We start from the raw sequence: 20,928 nt of genomic DNA on the forward strand, positions 1-20,928 counted from the left end.
TCCAGCATGCTATTTAAAGGCTGTTAGACCACAGTTTCTCTCTGCTTCTACCCACTGTCCCTTTTATAAGGCATGCCCATGGCTAGAGCAAGCATTCGGAGTGCAAAACGAGGTCCAGCAGCCTATTTTCGACGTAAAGAGCGTCTGCTGCGGATTTCCATTCGCCGTGTGGTGAAGACACACACTTTTTACTGGACAGTGCTTAGCCTTGTGGCTCTAAACACGCTGTGTGTCGCCATTGTGCACCACAACCAGCCTCTATGGCTGTCCAACTTTCTCTGTAAGTTACACCCTGAATTTAGCAAGACTAAAAAAAGTGGAAAAAAAAGTAAGATTGGAACATTTCATAACTTAATATATGTTTTTATTGTTTTTAAGACTATGCAGAGTTTCTGTTCCTCGCTCTGTTCCTGACAGAGATGTTTCTGAAGATGTACAGCTTGGGGCCGCGTCTCTACTTTCATTCCTCGTTTAACTGCTTTGACTGCAGTGTGAGTGCCTCATCTTTCTTTGTTAATATTTATTTCACACAAAGTTAAGAGGCTGTGATCATATTTTTTCCTAATCCTTTCAAAGTTTTTGTGTCTATATTTTGTGATTTAAATGAAAATGCTGTTTTATACTACAATGTACATATCTCTCACATATTGCAGGTAATCATTGGCAGCATCTTTGAAGTGCTGTGGGGTTTCTTCAGACCGGGAACTTCATTTGGTATCAGTGTCCTTCGTGCTCTCCGTCTGCTTAGGATCTTCAAAATAACCAAGTTAGTCTTAAGCTCTCTTCATTTTTTGCCTTCTTTAGTCTCCATTTACACTGGACGATGCTGCATCAGAACTGTAAAAATCACCCCAAACTTGAGATGTCTTTGTTATGGCGAGGTCTTCTGGAGTGCACCCCCCCCCCCCCCACCCCCCCTATTCTGTGTGATAAAGCATCTGAGCTTCACTACTGTATTGTGCATAAACAAAATGTCCACTGTGAAATCCTGGTAATTCATTATTGTGGTGGCAGAAGTTCCAGGTCCTTGGAGCCCCATGGAGAAGCCTTGTATCAAGTATCACACGGGTTGGTCTTTAGAGAATTTGTAGCTTGACTAGGCTCTCCTCATGCCAAGGCTACAACCTCATCACACACACTCATGGCTGTCAGCAGTGCAGCTAACCTAATTTATTGTAAAATATTCTGTACCATAGCTGCAATGTGCAAGACATTGATCTGGCTGCAACAACAAAAAAACGTAATGACCAGCTAAAACCGATAATACATCCTCTGCATGAGAGTAAATACAATGCTGTGATCAGGCCCTTTGCACAATTAGAAATCAGTACGCAATGTTCTCAAAACAGGATTGGGTTGCCAGATGGAAAGAAGTAGGCACACCTCCACATTTTGCATAGACTGGTTGCTCTGATGCAAAGGGATGCTATGCCATGCAGGATGCATGCTGCTGATAATATGATGAAAGTACTGCTGGCAATTTCTCTTCCACAGAATAACTAAAACTGATGGTAGAGATGCAGAAATCTCTCATTTATAGAGGGAGTAGATTGTGAAGAAACCTGGTGCAGATGTTATTCCTGTGATGTTTGCATTGTTATAGGATAGATGGAAAGGCAACAGAAAAACATATTTGTGTTAAGTACTAAGAGCTCAGCACTTAGGCATGTGTCACAATTACCCTCACAGTTAAAAGAGGCTTTGGAAATCTGTTGTGACCTGTGTTCCTTTTGAATGATCATGGAGGTGTTAGAGACCTTGGGATGGCCTTAATCCAATGTGAAGGGAACCTAAGTATTTACAGTAAAAATAAATCTATGGTAACTACAAAGGAAGTTGTAAAGTGACGTATTATGTTTGCCTCCAAAGTGTGTTGCCATGCTTTCACACGCATGCATTATTTGTGGTAATAAATGAGATAGCACTGCTTTTTGCAAAAGACAAAATAAAGCCTAAGAATGTTTTTTGCATGTATGCAGTTGTGCAGTGTCAACTTTAATTTGATTTGGTTTGTAGATTTAATTTCAAAATCTTTATACTCAAAGCTTGAATCAGAAACAGTACATTTTAGATTTTAACTGAAATGTGATATTTGATTACTGTCAAGGTATTGGGCGTCTCTGAGAAACCTGGTTGTGTCTCTGATGAACTCCATGAAGTCCATCATCTCCCTGATCTTCCTTCTCTTTCTCTTCATTGTTGTCTTCGCACTCCTTGGCATGCAGCTTTTTGGTGGCAGGTAACATTACAGTCTGCTTCATTAAGTTTAAATATCAATTTATTTGGCATGCTTCTGTGAAATATAAGCAAATACGTAATTCAAAGTATCAAAGAAACAAACAAAATAAGTCAGTTAATGTTGGTTGTTTATTTTCTCCCACTAGAGCATGGTCTTGGATTCAAAAATTATAAAGGAAGGTTAAAGTAGACATTGGACCATTCACATTTGTTTTTACTACACTGCATGGTCTCAGTGAAGACTTCAGACCTTTGTAGTCCACCTGAGTTGTTTCTCACAAGCTGTCACTTTATTAAAACAGACAGAAATAGACAAGCATGGCCGTGTGATGAACTGGTCTCAGTATATAATTAAACAATTAAGATACACCCCAACTTACAGTGCCAGACATGTTTCATCTTTTTCCCAGGTTCATCTTTGAAGACTACACGCCAACAAACTTTGACACCTTTCCTGCAGCTATCATGACTGTCTTTCAGGTCTGGAAAAAATTACAAATTACTGCTGACAGTAAATCAGCAGCTTAGCTCATCAGAGTTCAGGATGGTTACATATAAACATACGTGTATATATATATGTTCTGTTCTGTTCTGTTCTGTTCTGTTCTGTTCTGTTCTGTCGTTTTGCGTGCCTTTGTGGGCCTGTTTTCACAGATCCTGACTGGAGAGGACTGGAATGAGGTTATGTATAATGGTATTCGCTCCCAAGGAGGAGTGAAGTCGGGGATGTGGTCCTCTATCTACTTCATAGTTCTCACTCTTTTTGGAAATTGTATCCTCTTTTTGCAATTTATAATCTGTTGCCATCTTTACTTGTATTTTGTTATTAATCTTCTGGATTTATAACAATGCCTCACTAAGGTGTTTGTGTCTATTGAAATGCTTCATATTTGTCACAGTGCAATAACAAACTTCAGTGTATTTTATTGGGTCTTTATATTTAATTAAAATTCAATTCAAAAATACTTTATTAATCCCAAAGGGAAATTAAATGTTGTTGTAGCTCATATTATGAAGGTTTCCTCAAAGAGTCGTTGTAGATGCTGATGGCTGTGGGCAGGAAGGATCTCCTGTAGCGCTCCGTCTTACAGCAGATCTGAAGAAGCCTCTGACTGAAGACACTCTGTTGTTGTAGGACAGTCTCATGAAGAGGATGCTCAAGGTTCTCCATAATGTTCTTCATTTTACGAAGAATCCTTCTTTGCACAATGATCTCCAGAGGTTCCAGAGGAGTCCCCAGAACAGAGGCAGCCTTTTTTATTAGCTTGTTGAGCTTTTTTAAGTCCCTGGTTCTGATGCTGCTTCCCCAGCAGATGATGGTAGAAGAGATCACACTTTCCACAACAGACTTATAGAAGATATGCAGCATCTTGCTGCAAACACCAAAGGACCTAAGCTTCCTCAAGAAGTACAGTCTGGTCTGTCCCTTCTTGTAGATGGCTTCACAGTTGCATCTCCACTTCGGTCTGTTGTCCAGGTGAAAACCGAAGTATTTATACTCCTCCACCACCTCCACTTCTTCTCCCATGATGGAAATAGTTTTTGACTTATTCCTGTTTCTCTTAAAATCTGCAATAATCTCCTTTGTTTTAGTCACGTTCAAAATGAGATGATTGTTTCCACACCATGCCACAAAGCGGTCCACCAGCTTCCTGTACTCAGCTTTTTGTCCATCTCTGATCCACCCCACGACTGCAGAATCATCCGAGTATTTCTGCAGATGACAGGAGTCTGTCTTGTACTGGAAGTCTGAGGTGTACAGAGTGAAGAGGAATGGTGAGAGTACAGTCCCCTGTGGTGCTCCTGTGCTGCTGACTACCTGGTTAGACTCACAACCCTTCAGTCTCACAAACTGTGGTCTGTTTGTCAGGTAGTCTTTGATCCAGGAGATTGTTGAGGCTTTAAAGTTTACCACATCTTTCTTCCTGACCTGTTTGCTGTGTTTCTTGGTTTGTTCACTAATGTTCTCTTACAAGCCTGAGGCCTTCATAGATGAACTGGATTTATACTCTGATTATATAACATACAAGGGGACTCTATTATTCAGGTCACTCGTAAAGGAATCTGGTTGCCTGAAAGTAATAGAATTTATTTAAGGGTTTTAGACTAAAGGAGACTAAATACATCCTTCCACTTCACGACTTTATTATTATTATTATGGAGTGCAATATTCTGTGTTGGTATATCACATGCAATTACAGTAAAATATAATATATAAAAATGTTGTGGTTGTATTGTGAAAAAAAATTTGAAATAGTTCAAGGTACTGTATCGGAGAAACATCTTGGTTCTTTCTGTTTACTTTCCAGTACAAATCTCAAATTCAAAGTTCTATTCCACTTTTTTTCCTAAGCAGGAATTGATGTATTGAGACCCCTTAACATATCTGTGACCAGATACTCTTCTGAATGTCTTTTTGGCCATTGCTGTGGATAACCTTGCCAACGCACAAGAACTTACCAAGGTAATAAGAAATAGCAGAGACACACGGGATCTACAGTGATTTCTGTAGTCTTGTTGCCTTAATAATCCCCCCACCCCCCATTGCTTTGGTTCTGATTAAGTACTTACATTTAAATATACATGTGTTCGAGTTGCTCAGGTGTCTTTTTTTTCTTTTTTTACCTTTTTTGACAAGGATGAAGAGGAAGCAGAGGCAGCTTTCAACCAGAAGCATGCTCTGCAGAAGGCAAAGGAGGTTGGACCGCTTTCCTCCTTCATGTCTTCAGAGTAAGTTCTGTATGCAGCCTTTTCCTGCCTGATCTCCTCCATATGCTCCTATCTCTTTCTCCTTTCCCTCACTTGGGAATGTGCGCCAAGGACTCAGCCTACCTTTAACTTTCTGTCACCTTTAAAATATGGCTTGTCAATTGTTTTGTTTGCTATATTCTAATTAGTAAAGAAACCAGCTATGCAGAACAGGCAAAATGGCTATTAATACAGATTAAGACTTTTAGGTTGTAGTGTATATTCCTCTGGTTGTGGTGTGAACACGGGCTGTTGATTGCATTATTATGTAGTACTGCTGCTGCGACAGTTTAAAGAGCTAAGAACTTGTGGATAAATTGATTTATATAGTAACATGAACTTGTTTTTTTCTACTTGCAGAATAGATATTGTTTGTCAGTAACTGGTTGCACTTTGCCTTGTCATACATCTTGGAAGTGCATGTGCATGAACAGGAGTGGAAAACTCTTTATGCACGCTGTGAAACAAGGAGCAGTTTTTTTTGCATGGGCATGTGGAAGAGTTTGCACACAGTTTATCAACATGACCCACTGAGCTCCAACAAAACTCTTTGGTGAAATTGTGTTGTTCGCTGGGATGGTTCCTGTTTTAATCTCTGTTTCCTATGAGGGCTTGCTAGAGTATTCGACCCCTTTAACTTTTCCAGGTTTTGTCAAATTACAAGCCCAACCTTGAGGTGTTTTACTACGATCATATGTGATAGACCACCACAAAGTAGTTATGTAATTGTGAAGTCATTTATAACTTCCCCCAATTAGTGAATAGAGACCACCTGTGTGTAACAAAGAGCATCATGAAGACCACTGAACACAGCAGACAGGTTAGTGAGTTTTAGAGAAACGTTGACCATCTCATAGAGCAGCATTCAATTCATCATCTGAAAATGGGAAGAGTATGGCACAACAGCAAACCTTATAAGACATGAACATACATTCGAATTGACACATTAGGCAATGAGATTTAATATTAAAGAAGGAGCTAAGAGGCCCAGAGTAACTGTTGAGAGGCTACAGCTCAGGAGAGTGAATCTGTTGATAGGACAACTGTTATTCATGCACTTCACAAATCTGGCCTTTATGAAAGCCATTGTTTAAAGAAAGCCATAAGGAATCCCATCATGTATCTTTTTTTTTCTAGTTCATAATTATGATCTACTTTGCATTGGTGTATGACATTCAAAAATGTAGGTTCTTGGTTGCAATGTGACAAAAATATGGAAAAGCTCAAGATGTAAGAATACGTTAGCATGGCATCGTGTCCTTCCTCACTCTTTGCTTCAAAGCTTGCCAAAAGAAGAGAAATTAAACAACACAGAAGACTACATCAGGATCAGTTTTTTTCTATCAGGGTCCAAAAGATTGGTGGGATTACCACTAGGTCATCAGGGTTGGCATCTAAATTTTGAGATCATACTCTGAACCTGTAGGGTCTGACCTGAGATGTCAGTAAAAAAAAAACAGAACCTGCCCTGAAGGTGTTTGAGCAAACTTGCATGAAAACCAGGTGCTGAATACAAAGAGCCGTGCATGTAGAAGTCAGATAATGGTTTTGCCTTGAGACTGCATGCCATATGGTCTGCATGATCAAAGAAAGAAAAACTAAAACTAGAAACACTCACGGACTGAAAACAGTCTTTATTCAAAGCAGAACATGTGTTTTCAGTGTGCTTGTGTTATTTTTCTTTCATTATTATGCCTTTATCGCCTCCGACAAATAGTCTTCAAATATTTTGCATATTTTAATCTGGCATTGAGCTGCTCAGCACGTGAATTTCCTTGTTTAAATTTATCTCAAAAGTGTTCAGAGCTGCATCCCAGCGTGGTTGGTTTTCCTAAAACATGAACTCTTCTTTTCTGTGTTTGTGCTGACGGAGCCCATATATCTGTTTTCATACTGTTTGCTCCAAGTGTCTTTCTATAAATGTTGTGCTTCCTGTTGATGTTTATAAATGTTTTATAATTGTTTCTGATGCTCTAACCATCATGTTGGTCAGTGTCAATGTGCTTGCTTGGCTCCAGTGGAGACACACACCAAATCCCCAACTCTCAGAAACAAACAGCATTAATACAATAAATATAAAACAGATTAGATGAAATAAAATAAAATCTTTGGATTAAATATTTATGTGTATTGCTCTAAGGAGAGTGCTTTTATCCTCTGGCAATGGATAAAGACTGAAAACGGCTGCTGTGTAGTTGTTGTCTTTATAACCAGCAGTCTTTGTGTAAGTTGCCATTATTGCTGTGTGTCTCCTGGTGTGTTTTGTCTCTGCTCACAAAAGCACTAATGTCTTGTTTTCAACCAATTGCTCATTGATATCACGGACCACACAAGAGTCCACGCTCCAGTAAGTAACACTATCTGTTCAGCTCTCTGAATCTCTCACTCACCCATGCTTGATTTGCTATTCCAAGTCCCTCAGTCATCTGTCCATGCTCTGCCGTGTGCTGTCCAGCCCAACTTTCCAACCTTATTTCAATCCATTAGAATATCTCAAATCAATTCAGCTGATTTCATTGTGCATCACACTGCTTATTTGTGTTATTACAGTTACAGTAACTACGGAGGCCAGAAACTGATGACCCCACTGTAAATATTTTTCATGTGTTTTTTGGTTTTTTTTGAGGTAATGAGAAAAATATCTGATTATCATGAGAAAACAAACAATTATTTTCTTGTGATAACAAAATCTTTACTCACAGAAAAACCATTTTGATGCACAAGGAATTGAAAAATATGGCACATAAAAAGAGGAATTTTATGTCATGGATTCACTTTATTAATTCAATTCAATTCAATTTCAATTCAATTCAATTCAGTTTTATTTATATAGCGCCAATTCACAACACATGTTGTCTCAAGGCACTTCACAACAGTCAGGTACATACATTCCAATTAATCCTAACCATTGAACAGTGCAGTCAGATTCAGTTATTTATTCAAATTGGATAAAAAGTTTTTCTATCTAAGGAAACCCAGCAGATTGCATCCAGTCAGTGACTTGCAGCATTCTCTCCTCCTGGATGAGCATGTAGAGACAGTCGACAGTCACTGGTGTTGACTTTGCAGCAATCCCTCATACTGAGCATGCATGTAGCGACAGTGGAGAGGAAAAGCTCCCTTTTAACAGGAAGAAACCTCCAGCAGAACCAGGCTCAGTGTGAGCGGCCATCTGCCACGACCGACTGGGGGTTTGAGAGAACAGAGCAGAGACACAAAAAGAACAAAGAAGCACTGATCCAGGAGTACTTTCTATGGGAAGGAAAAGTAAATGTTAATGGATGTAGCTCCTTTGTCGTTTTATCTGGAAAGAAAGAACAGATAAACTCTGAGCCAGTTTTCAAGGTTAGAGTCTGAAAGAGAGCACATAGAGTTAGTTACAGTTAAGCTCAGTCAATTGCCATGTCTAGGAGAGAGAAAGGGTTAAACACTGAAAGACAGGACCATGTGGATCATCGGTAGAGGGTAAGCATTAAGTTGTTGCCAGCATAAGCTTGGACGATGCCCCTCTCCAGAAAGGTGTCACAGGTAGACACAGAGTCAGGCCAGGTGTAGCTTCTAGGAAGAGAAAAGAGAACAAAGTTAAAAGCTGAAATAACAGCAAATAATGCAAAATTGGAGAGTAGTGTGAGAATGTAGCGAAGAGGGTGAAAGTGGTCATTATGTCCTCCAGCAGCCTAAGCCAATAGCAGCATAACTACACAGATAGTTTCAGTTCAGATTATTTAGTTAAACGGCGCTTATTTACAACAATGTCGTCTCAAGGCACCTCACAAAGGGTCCCACTGATGGTCATTGTTATACTAAAAACCACAATGATTGGGATACCTCCCTCTGTCAGAATGATTATAACCATTGGAAAAGAGAAGGGGTCATACAGGTAGCAGCAATGGAGGGTGTGTTTGCACCTCAACCATAACTGAGCCGGTTTAGGCTAAACCTGACTCCTCCCTTACTCCAAGCCTTGCTCCCTCCCTGATAAACTAAGCCACTCTTAACTATAAGCTTTATCAAAAAGGAAAGTTTTAAGCCTAGCCTTAAAAGTAGACAGGGTGTCTGCCTCACGGACCAAAACCGGGAGCTGGTTCCACAGGAGAGGAGCCTGATAACTACAGGATCTGCCTCCCATTCTACTTCTAGAGACTCTAGGAACCACCAGTAAACCTGCAGTCTGAGAACGAAGTGCTCTGTTAGGAACGTATGGAGCAATCAGATCTCTGATGTATGATGGAGCTAGACCATTAAGGGCTTTTTCAGTATTGTTGTGCTTTAAGTTTTAACCTGAGATGCAACTTTAAAGTAAAACATGCTCATCAATACATTTATTATTTCAGGGTTGGAATGACAGTCCATTTACATATCTAAATAAAAACAAATATTAAATATATAGTCACAGGACGCAAATACTTATCAGTTAAACTGAACAGACCAGAGAGACTGAACCATGCATTTCTGCAGGTATTAAGGTATTTTCCCAAATCAAATATCTTGCTATAATGGGACAACACGTTTTTTTATATCATGGTAATAAAAAAAATATGTAGTCTTCACAAGATTTTTATTTCCACTTTGCCTTAAATTTTTTTTTTTTTATGTCAACAAACATTTTACTTATTTTTCCAGAAAAAAACAAAACATGAAAAATAATAAAGTGGCGACAGATGTCCTCAGTTTCCATACACAACTAGTCCCAACTTTGTAAATTTTCCACTTAACATCATCATTGATCCAGTAAATGCCTTAATGTGCAAGCAAAATAAATGTTTGGTTTGGATAAACATTCTAACATTCAGTTCATTCTTTTGGTCTACATGTTTTCTTATTTTTATTTCATTTATAAAAATGAGGCTAATACTTTTTACATTAAGCACACTGCATGCAAGCAGACCTGTAACAGATTGGTAACAAAGTGAATCAAAGAAATGAAGCTAAAATAAGGATGTTTCAGATTAAATGATAGAATTGTGGTTATATTAAACATCTTAAATGCTGATTTTATTCAATTTTATAGTAATATTATGTCTTTTCTACTTCTTCCCAGGGGAAGCCGGAGGAGGCGGCCCTACCTGTACAGGAAAAGAGCCATACACCGCAGCCGGCCGACCTATTCCTACTCCCTGGAGGAGGCCCAGAGCAGTATGAGGGAGGGCCGCCCACCTCCACCACTCAAACCCTCTAACTCTTTCATGTCCAGGAGAGAGAGGAGAAAGAGGATGACCATGTCTGTTTGGGAGCAGAGGACCAGCCAGCTAAGGAGACACCGGCAGATGTCCAGCCGAGAGATCTTGTTCAGCAGCCCCGGCGAGGAAAAAGATGGCCCCCCTTCTTCAGCTCATGGACGTCCCCTGTCACTCCACCGTAAGGTCATGCAGCACACACCATCAGGGAGCATGAAGCGACTGACTGACCCTCCGACTTCACCAGCCAAGAACCAGCCTCCAGGGTCCTCTGTGGCTATGGATGTGCCCCTAGATGCCACTCTTGCTGGTGACATTCCTGAACCACCTATGTCAGTCCTGGAATCAGAGTCTTTGGATCCAACAAATGTACCAAGCTTGACCTTACCAGAGCCGCCTGAATCCGAATCTGCTGGAGAAAATGGAAAACTCGGCCTTAACAAACACGTTGCTGAGCGTCGAAGCCCTAGACTGAACGCAGAACTTCAACACAAGCATGTAAAAAAGTTCAGACCTCCAGAAAATGTTGATACACTGACTCCTGAGAAAGGAGGTTACATTGAGATTAGGGGCCGAAGGGGGCATCACTGTGACCATCGGAACGGGACCAGAAATCAAGCATCTTCTCCTGGAAATGAAGGAAAGTTAGCTTGTAGCTCTGACTTTGGAGAAAACAGAATAAATTCTAGGAAAGTCAAGGAGAAGGGAGAAGAGCCTGAGAACAAAGATGGCGAGGTGTACAAACACGAAGAGAGCAGGTGAGATAATAGCAGATGAACTCAATCACTGATGTATTAATGTTTTCTTGGTAGGCAAATGTTTAGAGTGACAGCCATCATTTAGAAAACTTCACCTACCTATCTACCAAACAACCTTGTATTGTGCTGTTCAATACACCTACAGTGTTTAATGTTGTAAAATTGTGACTGAAAAAATTGAACGTGTTGCAGTTCATAAAAAGCAGTGATTAGCCTAAGCTGGACATGAGCAATGTCCAGTCCCTGAAACTAGAATCTTTTGCATATGTATCTCTTAAAACCATACTCTGCTAGTTATCAAAATCCCAGCAACATCCCTCTGAGGCTATGAGCACATTCAGGGCATTCAGAGAGACCAAACTAAACATAAAGTTTTCCTTTATGCTGATAACTAGTTACTTTTTCTTTTAAATCCCCAAATGTCTTTCCTTGAAGTAGGAGTAAGTTGTCAGAACTTACACATTTTGGCTGCTTTCAGGTTTGCACAAAATTGGCACAAAATTGGATTTTTTCTTTTGAATGAAGAAGCACTTACACTTAAACCTAACTTAACCTGATAAACCAAATCACACCTTATGACTGCCAAACATGTAGGATCTCTGCTCCTCCACTTCTGGTTGGTTCTGGCAGCTCATTGTCTGCAGCTGCAACGCATTCTCCTAATGAGCTCATGGGCTTCTTAAGGTAGCTGCTGATACAGACCTTTGCTGGAACATAACCTCAGTTATGTGGACTCCTGTCTGTCTGTCTATCCGTCTGCCTGCCTGTCTGCCTGCCTATCTGCCTATCTGCCTACCTGCCTGCCAACGTCTGGTAATACTCCCTCCTAAGGACTGCACTGTAAATATTCTCATCACCAGTACTCTCTCTCTCTCTCTCCTTGGATTCCTGGGTTTACCTCCTCCTCCTCTGGCTTCTGGACAACTCCAGCTCAAGATTCCTTAAAGTCTACAGTAGAAATAAACCTCATTTACCGTCTTATCCTGTGTGCTGAGTCTGTTTCATCCTCTGGTTTTGTTCTACTTCGACTATCTAAGCAATTCATGATAGTATGTTCCAGCCATCTAACATGTCAAAGAACAATTCAGATGATGAACAGACTTCCTTAAAGGAACGCCTACAATCTACTGAAACCATGCTTCAACAGCTACTGCAACAACAAAGGACTACGGATTCTTATCTCACAGAACTTGGTGGTATGGTTCATGCTTTAAGCGAAATCATAACCAAACTCACCTGCCTCTTCCAATCCTCCAGCTCGTTTAGAGAATCCTCAGCCACCCACAATTCTATCTTCTGGGATCCGAGAGCCTGACTTCTGTCCGTCTGAACTGTTTGATGGTAATCCTAATAACTTTGGTGGTTTTTCTCTCCAGTGTGAATTAGCATTTAGTCGTTCCCCCTCCCTTTTCCCTACTGCTGCCTCCAAGATTACTTATATTGTTACCTCGCTAAAGGGATCTGCTCTGCGCTGGGCGCACGCCTATTTGGCATCTAACCCTGTTGAGTCTCTTAGTTATGCCATTTTTTTCAGTCACTTCAAGAGAGTCTTCGATCAACCACTCCAGCAGGAGGCAGCGGCTAAGAAGATACTCACCCTCAAACAGGGAAGGAGAGCGTTGGCTGAGTTCGCCATCGACTTCTGGGTGGCAGCGCAGGAGGTGGGTTGGGATGAAGCGGCACTCAAGGGTATTTTTGTTAATTCCCTTGCAGATCAAGTAAAAGACCAATTGGTTTTGAGAGATGAACCCGAAAGACTGGATGAATTAATCAACCTATCGATCCGCATTGACAACCGTCTAAGAGAGAGACAAACAGAAAGGAACTACAATTCACAGTGGCAGCACTCTCTGGCGCCTCGAACCACTTTCCTCAACGCACCCACTTCCTCTTCAGAGGGATCTGCGGAACCGGAACCGATGCAGATTGGTCACACTCGACTCTCCCCAGAGGAACGACAACGTTGCTTTGAGGGTGGTCTTTGCCTATATTGTGGACAAGGAGGACATTTTATCACAAGATGCCCCAAGAAGGGAAAAGAGAGGGCTCGTCAATAGGTCAGGGGACTTTGATGAGCATATCCCATTCTTCCCCTGTCTCTCGCCTGTTGACGCTTTTATTGATTCTGGTGCTGAACAGAATCTTTATTTCCTCGGATCTGGTTGATAAACTTCAAATACCCTCTCAGCCTCTCAACCATTCCCTTTCTGTCACTGGCATCACTGGTCAAACCATGTCTCAAGTGAGATTTAAAGTGCCTCAGCTTCACATCATCACCTCTGGTAACCATCATGAATGGAGTGAGTTCTTTGTTGTCTCTTCCATCTCTCCACAATTAGTTTTGGGGTTTCCCTGGTTGCAGAAACATAATCCTGCTATTAATTGGGTGGAGGGCAGAGTAGAGAGATGGAGTAATCTCTGTCTCCAGAACTGCTTAAGAACTGCTGTCTCTCACTCTATCAAACAACTCAAACCTTCTGAGCCTGTTGATCTGTCCAAAGTTCCACCTGAATACCACAATCTCGCACCTGTGTTTAGCAAACAAGGGGCTCTTTCTTTACCTCTGCATCGCCCCTATGTCTGCTCTATTGATCTCCTCCCAGGCGCTCCGCTACCATCCAGCAGACTCTATAATCTCTCCGGACCCGAGAGAAAGGTCATGAAAGAGTACATTGAGGATTCTTTAGCATCTGGGATCATTCGTCCGTCTACCTCCCCTGTTGGCGCCGGATTTTTCTTCATGGGTAAGAAGGACGGCACATTAAGACCCTGTATTGATTATAGAGGATTGAATCAAATCACTATTAAAAATAAATACCCACTACCACTTATTGATTCCATACATGAATAATTACATTCTGCCAAGATCTTCACTAAACTCGACCTGCGCAATGCTTACCATTTGGTCCATTTGGAAAACAGCTTTCAAAACCCGCCTAGGACATTTTGAGTATTTGGTTATGCCTTTCAGGTTGACTAATGCACCTGCTGTTTTCCAGGCTCTTATTAATGATGTTCTTCGTGACTTTCTCAACCTCTTTGTTTTCGTTTATCTGGATGACATTTTGATTTTTTTCCCAGGACATAGAACAACATCGCCAGCATGTCAGAACAGTTCTCCAGAGGCTTTTTGAGAATCATCTCTTTGTTCAAGCCGAAAAGTGAGAATTCAGTGTCACATCTGTGTCTTTTTTGGGTTTTATTTTTGAGGCAGGCAGGTACAGAACTGATCCTGAGAAAACCAAGGCAGTGGCAGAGTGGCCTACTCCAACTGATCGCAGGCAACTTCAAAGGTTCTTGGGATTTGCAAATTTTTATAGGAGGTTTATAAGGAACTACAGTCAGGTCACTGCACCTCTCACTCAACTCACCTCCTCTCTGAAAACGTTCCATTGGACTCCTGAGGCAGAAAGGGCATTTGGGGAATTAAAGACTCTATTTTCTTCAGCACCCATATTGACCCATCCTGATCCATGTGCACAATTTATTGTAGAGGTTGATGCTTCTGACATTGGAGTAGGGGCTATTCTTTCTCAACGGTCTCCTCTGGATGATAAGGTACATCCATGTGCCTATTTTTCCCGTCGCTTGTCTCCAGCAGAGCAAAATTATGATGTGGGCAACCGTGAACTTTTAGCCATCAAGTTGGCGCAAGGAATGGCGGCATTGGTTAGAGGGTACTGAAGTCCCTTTTCTCATTTGGACTGATCATAAGAACCTCTCCTACATTCAAAATGCCAAGAGACTTAACCCCAGCTCGTTTTCATTTTTCTATCTCCTACAGACCCGGTTCCAAGAACATTAAGCCTGACGCTCTCTCTCGCCAGTTCTCTCATTCTGACCAACTCAAGACTGAAGCATCCATCCTTCCGGATTCTTGTATTGTGGGCGCCCTCACCTGGGCCATTGAAAAGGACATCAGGGAGGCACAGAGGTCCGAACCTGACCCAAGTACTGGCCCAGTGGGCAAGCTGTTTGTTCCCAACTCTGTCGTCAATAAAGTTCTGGATTGAGTGCACAACAATAAATTGACTTGTCATCCTGGGGTGACTCGTATGATCACATTTACCAAAAGGTTTTTCTGGTGGCCGACTATGAACCTCAACATTAAAGATTTTCTTGCAGCTTGTCCCACATGTGCTTGAAACAAGAACACTAATCAACCCCCTGCTGGTCTTCTTCAACCTCTGCCCACCCCTAGCCACCCCTGGTCCCACATTTCCGTTGATTTCATCACTGGTCTCCCGCCATCTGACGGTAAAACAGTCATCCTTACTGTTGTTGACAGATTCTCTAAAACAGCCCATTTTGTTCCTTTACCCAAGCTTCCGTCTGCATTGGAGACTGCCCAACTCCTGGTTCTCCACGTTGTCCGCATCCATGGCATACCTTTGGACATTGTTTCTGACCGAGGCCCGCAGTTCATCTCGCAAGTTTGGAAGGAGTTTTGCAAAGCTCTTGGTGCCTCCGTAAGTCTTTCATCTGGATACCACCCCCAATCTAATGGACAGACAGAAAGATGCAACCAGGAACTTGAAGTCGCCTTGAGGGGCGTAATAAATGACAACCCCTCTTCTTGGTGCAAACATCTCACATGGATCGAATATGCTCACAACACACATACTTCCTCTGCTACTGGTTTGTCCCTCTTTGAGGCTTCACTGGGCTATCTACCCCCGCTGTTTCCCAGTGTTGAATCTGACATCCTGGTCCCCTCTGTTCAGCATTATGTTTCCAGGTGTCGTAGGATCTGGCAAAAGACCAGGAGGACCCTCCTACGCACCCTGGAACAAAATAAGAGGTTCGCTAACCATCACTGTTCTGCTGCACTTGTCTACTGCATTAATCAGAGAGTCTGGCTTTCCACCAGGAATATTAAATTAATTGTTTCATTGGCCCTTTTCTCATCGAGAGGATCATCAACCCATCTGCGGTGAGACTCAAACTACCATCTTCCATGCACATTCACCCTACTTTCCATGTTTCCCAGATCAAGCCAGTCTCGGAAAGTCCCCTGAGTCCTCCCACCAAGCCCCCTCCTCCTGCTCGACTCATTGATGACCACCCTGCATATACGGTCAATCGGATCCTGGATGTTCGGCGTAGGGGGCGTGGTTTTCAATATCTTGTGGATTGGGCAGGATATGGACCTGAAGAGAGAACCTGGGTTCCCCGTTCTCACATCCTGGACCCTGCTCTCATCACGTCCTTTTACAAACGCCATCCTGAAAAGCGTTCTGGATTGCCTGGAGGCAATCGTTGAGGGGAGGGTAATGTAGGATCTCTGCTCCTCCCCTTCTGGTTGGTTCTGGCAGCTCATTGTCTGCAGCTGCAACGCATTCTTCTAATGAGCTCATGGGCTTCTTAAGGTAGCTGCTGATACAGACCTTTGCTGGAACATAACCTCATTTATGTGGACTCCTGTCTGTCTGCCTATCCGTCTGCCTGCCTGTCTGCCTGTCGACCTGCCTATCTGCCTACCTGCCTGCCAACATCTGGTAATACTCCCTCCTAAGGATTGCACTGTAAATATTCTCATCACCAGTACTCTCTCTCTCTCTTCTTGGATTCCTGGGTTTGCCTCCTCCTCCTCTGGCTTCTGGACAACTCCAGCTCAAGATTCCTTAAACAAAGTCTACAGTAGAAATAAACCTCATTTACCATTTTATCCTGTGTGCTGAGTCTGTTTCATCCTCTGGTTTTGTTCTACTTCAACTATCTAAGCAATTCATTATAAAACAATAGTTTGTTGATTACAAAAATCAAATACAGGAATACAAAATATTCCGTACGTGTTAACATAGGCACAATATTTTCATTTTAATATGACAGCAATGAGATCACAAACGCATATTAACCTAACATGCATATTTCTGGACTGAGGGAAATTAGACTGAGGGGGAAGCCGGAGTACCCCAACAGAACCGAAAAATGCACGGAGAGATCATGCAGACTTAAGGCAGAAAGGCCTCCGCTCAGGATTTGAACACAGGAACTTTTTGCAAAGATGCAATAGTGCAACTATGCCACCATGGTGCCACATTTTCAAGTATAGCAATTTAAGCACTTAAACATGTAAATGATGCATGAGTGGTCGAGGCTGATATTGCTATAGTTAGGGGTGATTTGCCTGAAATCGACTTATTGTGCAGGTTAACCAATAAGATGCAGGGATATATATATATGTGGCACACTGTGATAAATCATGAAAATAATTAGAATTTTTAAAAAGCTTCCCAAATTTGGTTATTTATTCATATATTTTATAAACTGACATTTGAATGTATTTTTTATGTATTTCTTTGCTTATGTGTGACATATTTAAATATTCGTTTAATTATTTGTTCATTAGATTTTGGAACTTCTGGCCCTCAATAAACTAGAGCTCAAAAGGTCATACTTAAAAAAATTCAGTGAATTACAAACTCTATGTTTAACTTAATTTGAGCGTCTTGCAATAGAGCACCATTCTTTTCATCTGTTGCACAAAACAAAATCTTTCTGCTCTTTTGCTGTAATGCTCTTCCTTGTGACTTTTATTGTAATGCCAATACCTGAATGTGGGTTTTTATCTGCTCCTCCACACACATTTGCACTGGCTGCATTGTTCCACTCTTGTGTTTGTGTTGCAACTACAGACTGGCTAACCGAAATGAGGGAGGAAACCCTCATTTAAAAGACATTCTCTCTGGTGACCCGTGCCCTCGGAAGCAAGATGAACCTCTGGACCAGTCTGAAATGCCGACGCCCAATAAAGCAGAGGATAACAATGAAGAAAAGGAGTCAGAGCAGGACCAGGATAAGCTCAGCTTCAGTGTGATCATTGAGGTGCCTGATGTGCAGTCATCTCTTGAACTCTCCACCATCACAGGTAGTAGCTCAACTTGCAGATATAAACATGGAGAGTAAATTTAGTGATATATAGTAAATACTTTTTGTTCTGAAATGTGAAAAAGCCACATGCTGGTAAAGGGAAAATTATATAAAGGCAGATTAGTGGTTGGTTTCCTTTATTTTATTTCAACAACCTGGTGATCTAATTGAGCCAAATAGTGGCCAAAAGGAAGTTTTAGGTTTCAAGGACCAGTGGATCAGGTCTTCTTTGCTTCTCACAAATTGCTTTAGCTTAAGAAAACCTCTCAAATGAAGAACTGAGAGAAATAGTTAAAACTTTTTTTTGTTTGTTTAACCTTTTCTAGTCAACAATAAGGACCCTGAGACCTGCAAGTCAGAGAAGGAAGAGGCAGAAGAGACAAAGCCTATCAACTCTGTGACCCCAGACAGCATGTTCATCTTCAAACCTGACAACCCGTAAGTTACAACTTTGATCAAAAATCAAAGATTTTTCTAAAACATCAGCAAAATGTTTGATAAATAGTCAAGCAGCAACAAAACATGTGTATTTGACTTGAGAGGGTTAATTGAGGGGGTCAGTAAAGCTCTTTTGTTGAATAGAGGTCATAGGATGTTAATAGGTTGCTCAGAAACTTGACTGTGAGCAAAATTCTTGTTAATCAGGCAGAGCCAAATCAGTAAATGGTAGCCTAAAAATAAATCATACTATTTACTTTTTTCGAGTAAGTAAATGAGATATACATTTTTTTTCCAATTCAGGTTACCTGTCATATGCTGAACTATGTTTGTTACTTGGGTCAGACTTGAACGTCATTGCCATACTGAACTTCTCACATTTTTCATTCCCCTTGTATAATACATGTTGATTCATATATTTGTCTCCTTAAATTTAAAGCACCTTTTGATGAGATCCCATGTTCATGTTCTTCTTTAGTTGTAGCTGATGAGTCAAAAGAATAGTCTCCTTTTTCTTTTCCACCAGGGTGCGTCGAGCATGTCATTATGTGGTAAACCTAAGGTACTTTGAAATGTGCATCTTGCTGGTCATAGCTGCTAGCAGCATAGCGCTGGCTGCAGAGGACCCTGTAGCCACGTCGTCAGACTGGAATAAGGTTTGTGTTCACTTCATTGCACATATCCTCTTTATAAGACACAAATATCTTAACAGAAGCCGACTAGTAATGGTCGTCAATGTTCAATTTCCTAACGCTCTGTGACTTGTTAATTAAAAACTCCTTATCCCAGCTCCTATTTCTGCTTGTACTAAAATGCCACTGATGTTATTTGATAGGGTGTATTTATTTAGAGTGTGACAAATGAAATCTGGGAGTTTGTTTTCAGTAGGGCAATTTTGGAAAATAGATCTGAGGTTTAATCTGTATTTAGATGCAAAGCCATGTAGGACTTTGAAGATGAGTAATGACATTTTAAAATAACAGACCCAATCCAGGGAGGGATGGACTGAGGTGATGTGTTTATGCTTTTTGCTTGAGATCTGATTCTAACAGCAGCATTTTGAAGCAGTTGCAGCTGGTGTAGAGAGCCCAAACTGATAGCTGAAGTTAGGAATTGATATGATGATCAGAATTTTGTAAAAAAAGAAAAAAATTGGAAGGTAAATATAATTAATTTCTTTGTTAAGAAAAAAAACTAAATACAAACTGAGGCTGGGTCTACATTATTATTATTAAGCTGAATTCCAATCTGTATCTGAGTCTTTTTTACTCTGTATATATATATATATATATATATATATATATATATATATGTACTGCTCAAAAAAATAAAGGGAACACTCAAATAACACATCCTAGATCTGAATGGATGAAATATTCTCATTGAATACTTTGTTCTGTACAAAGTTGAATGTGCTGACAACAAAATCACACAAAAATCATCAATTGAAATCAAATTTATTAACCAATGGAGGTCTGAATTTGGAGTCACACACAAAATTAAAGTGGAAAAACACACTACAGGTTGATCCAACTTTGATGTAATGTCCTTAAAACAAGTCATAATGAGGCTCAGTATTGTGTGTGGCCTCCACCTACCTGTATGACCTCCCTACAACGCCTGGACATGCTCCTGATGAGACGGCGGATGATCTCCTGAGGGATCTCCTCCCGGACCTGGACTAAAGCATCCGCCAACTCCTGGACAGTCTGTGGTGCAACGTGACGTTGGTGGATGGAGCGAGACATGATGTCCCAGATGATCTCAATCGGATTCAGGTCTGGGGAATGGGCGGGCCACTCCATAGCTTCAATGTCTTCATCTTGCAGGAACTGCTGACACACTCCAGCCACATGAGAGGAGGTCTAGCATTGTCCTGCATAAGGAGGAACCCAGGGCCAACCGCACCAGCATATGGTCTCACAAGAGGTCTGAGGATCTCATCTCGGTACCTAATGGCAGTCAGGCTACCTCTAGCGAGCACATGGAGGGCCATACGGCCCTCCAAAGAAATGCCACCCCACACCATCACTGACCCATTGCCAAACTGGTCATGCTGAAGGATGTTACAGGCAGCAGATCACTCTCCACGGTGTCTCCAGACTCTGTCACGTCTGTCACATGTGCTCAGCGTGAACCTGCTTTCATCTGTGAAGAGCACAGGGCGCCAGTGGCAAATTTGCCAATCCTGTTGTTCTCTGGCAAATGCCAAGCGTCCTGCACGGTGTTGGGATGTGAGCACAACCCCCATTTGTGGACGTCGGGCCCTCATACCATCCTCATGGAGTCGGTTTCTAACCATTTGTGCAGACACATGCACATTTGTGGCCTGCTGGAGGTCATTTTGCAGGGCTCTGGCAGTGCTCCTCCTGTTCCTCCTTGAACAAAGGCAGAGGTAACTGTCCTGCTGCTGGGTTGTTGCCCTCCTCCACGTCTCCTGGTGTACTGGCCTGTCTCCTGGTAGCGCCTCCAGGCTCTGGACACTACGCTGACAGACACAGCAAACCTTCTTGTCACAGCTCGCATTGATGTGCCATCCTGGATGAGCTGCACTTCCTGAGCCACTTGTGTGGGTTGTAGAGTCCGTCTCATGCTACCACGAGTGTGAAAGCACCACCAACATTCAAAAGTGACCAAAACATCAGCCAGAAAGTATAGGTACTGAGAAGTGGTCTGTGGTCCCCACCTGCAGAACC

General features: G+C 41.6%; 1 protein-coding gene across 1 annotated transcript in view; it reads left to right on the forward strand.

Moving 5' to 3' along the window:
* The window catches only part of LOC124873256 (voltage-dependent R-type calcium channel subunit alpha-1E), a 187,815-nt gene that overhangs the window by 133,649 nt on the left and 33,238 nt on the right, over positions 1-20,928 (forward strand). The window contains exons 13-24 of the mRNA XM_047373777.1: positions 71-280; positions 379-491; positions 654-766; positions 2,108-2,239; positions 2,649-2,718; positions 2,893-3,010; positions 4,635-4,702; positions 4,877-4,968; positions 10,028-10,921; positions 17,560-17,792; positions 18,121-18,232; positions 18,759-18,888. Coding sequence (XP_047229733.1) covers positions 71-280; positions 379-491; positions 654-766; positions 2,108-2,239; positions 2,649-2,718; positions 2,893-3,010; positions 4,635-4,702; positions 4,877-4,968; positions 10,028-10,921; positions 17,560-17,792; positions 18,121-18,232; positions 18,759-18,888 — 2,285 coding nt within the window. The remainder of the gene's footprint in view (positions 1-70; positions 281-378; positions 492-653; positions 767-2,107; positions 2,240-2,648; positions 2,719-2,892; positions 3,011-4,634; positions 4,703-4,876; positions 4,969-10,027; positions 10,922-17,559; positions 17,793-18,120; positions 18,233-18,758; positions 18,889-20,928) is intronic.

The sequence above is a fragment of the Girardinichthys multiradiatus genome, chromosome 9, assembly GCF_021462225.1.
Source record: "Girardinichthys multiradiatus isolate DD_20200921_A chromosome 9, DD_fGirMul_XY1, whole genome shotgun sequence".
Taxonomy (NCBI): domain Eukaryota; kingdom Metazoa; phylum Chordata; class Actinopteri; order Cyprinodontiformes; family Goodeidae; genus Girardinichthys; species Girardinichthys multiradiatus.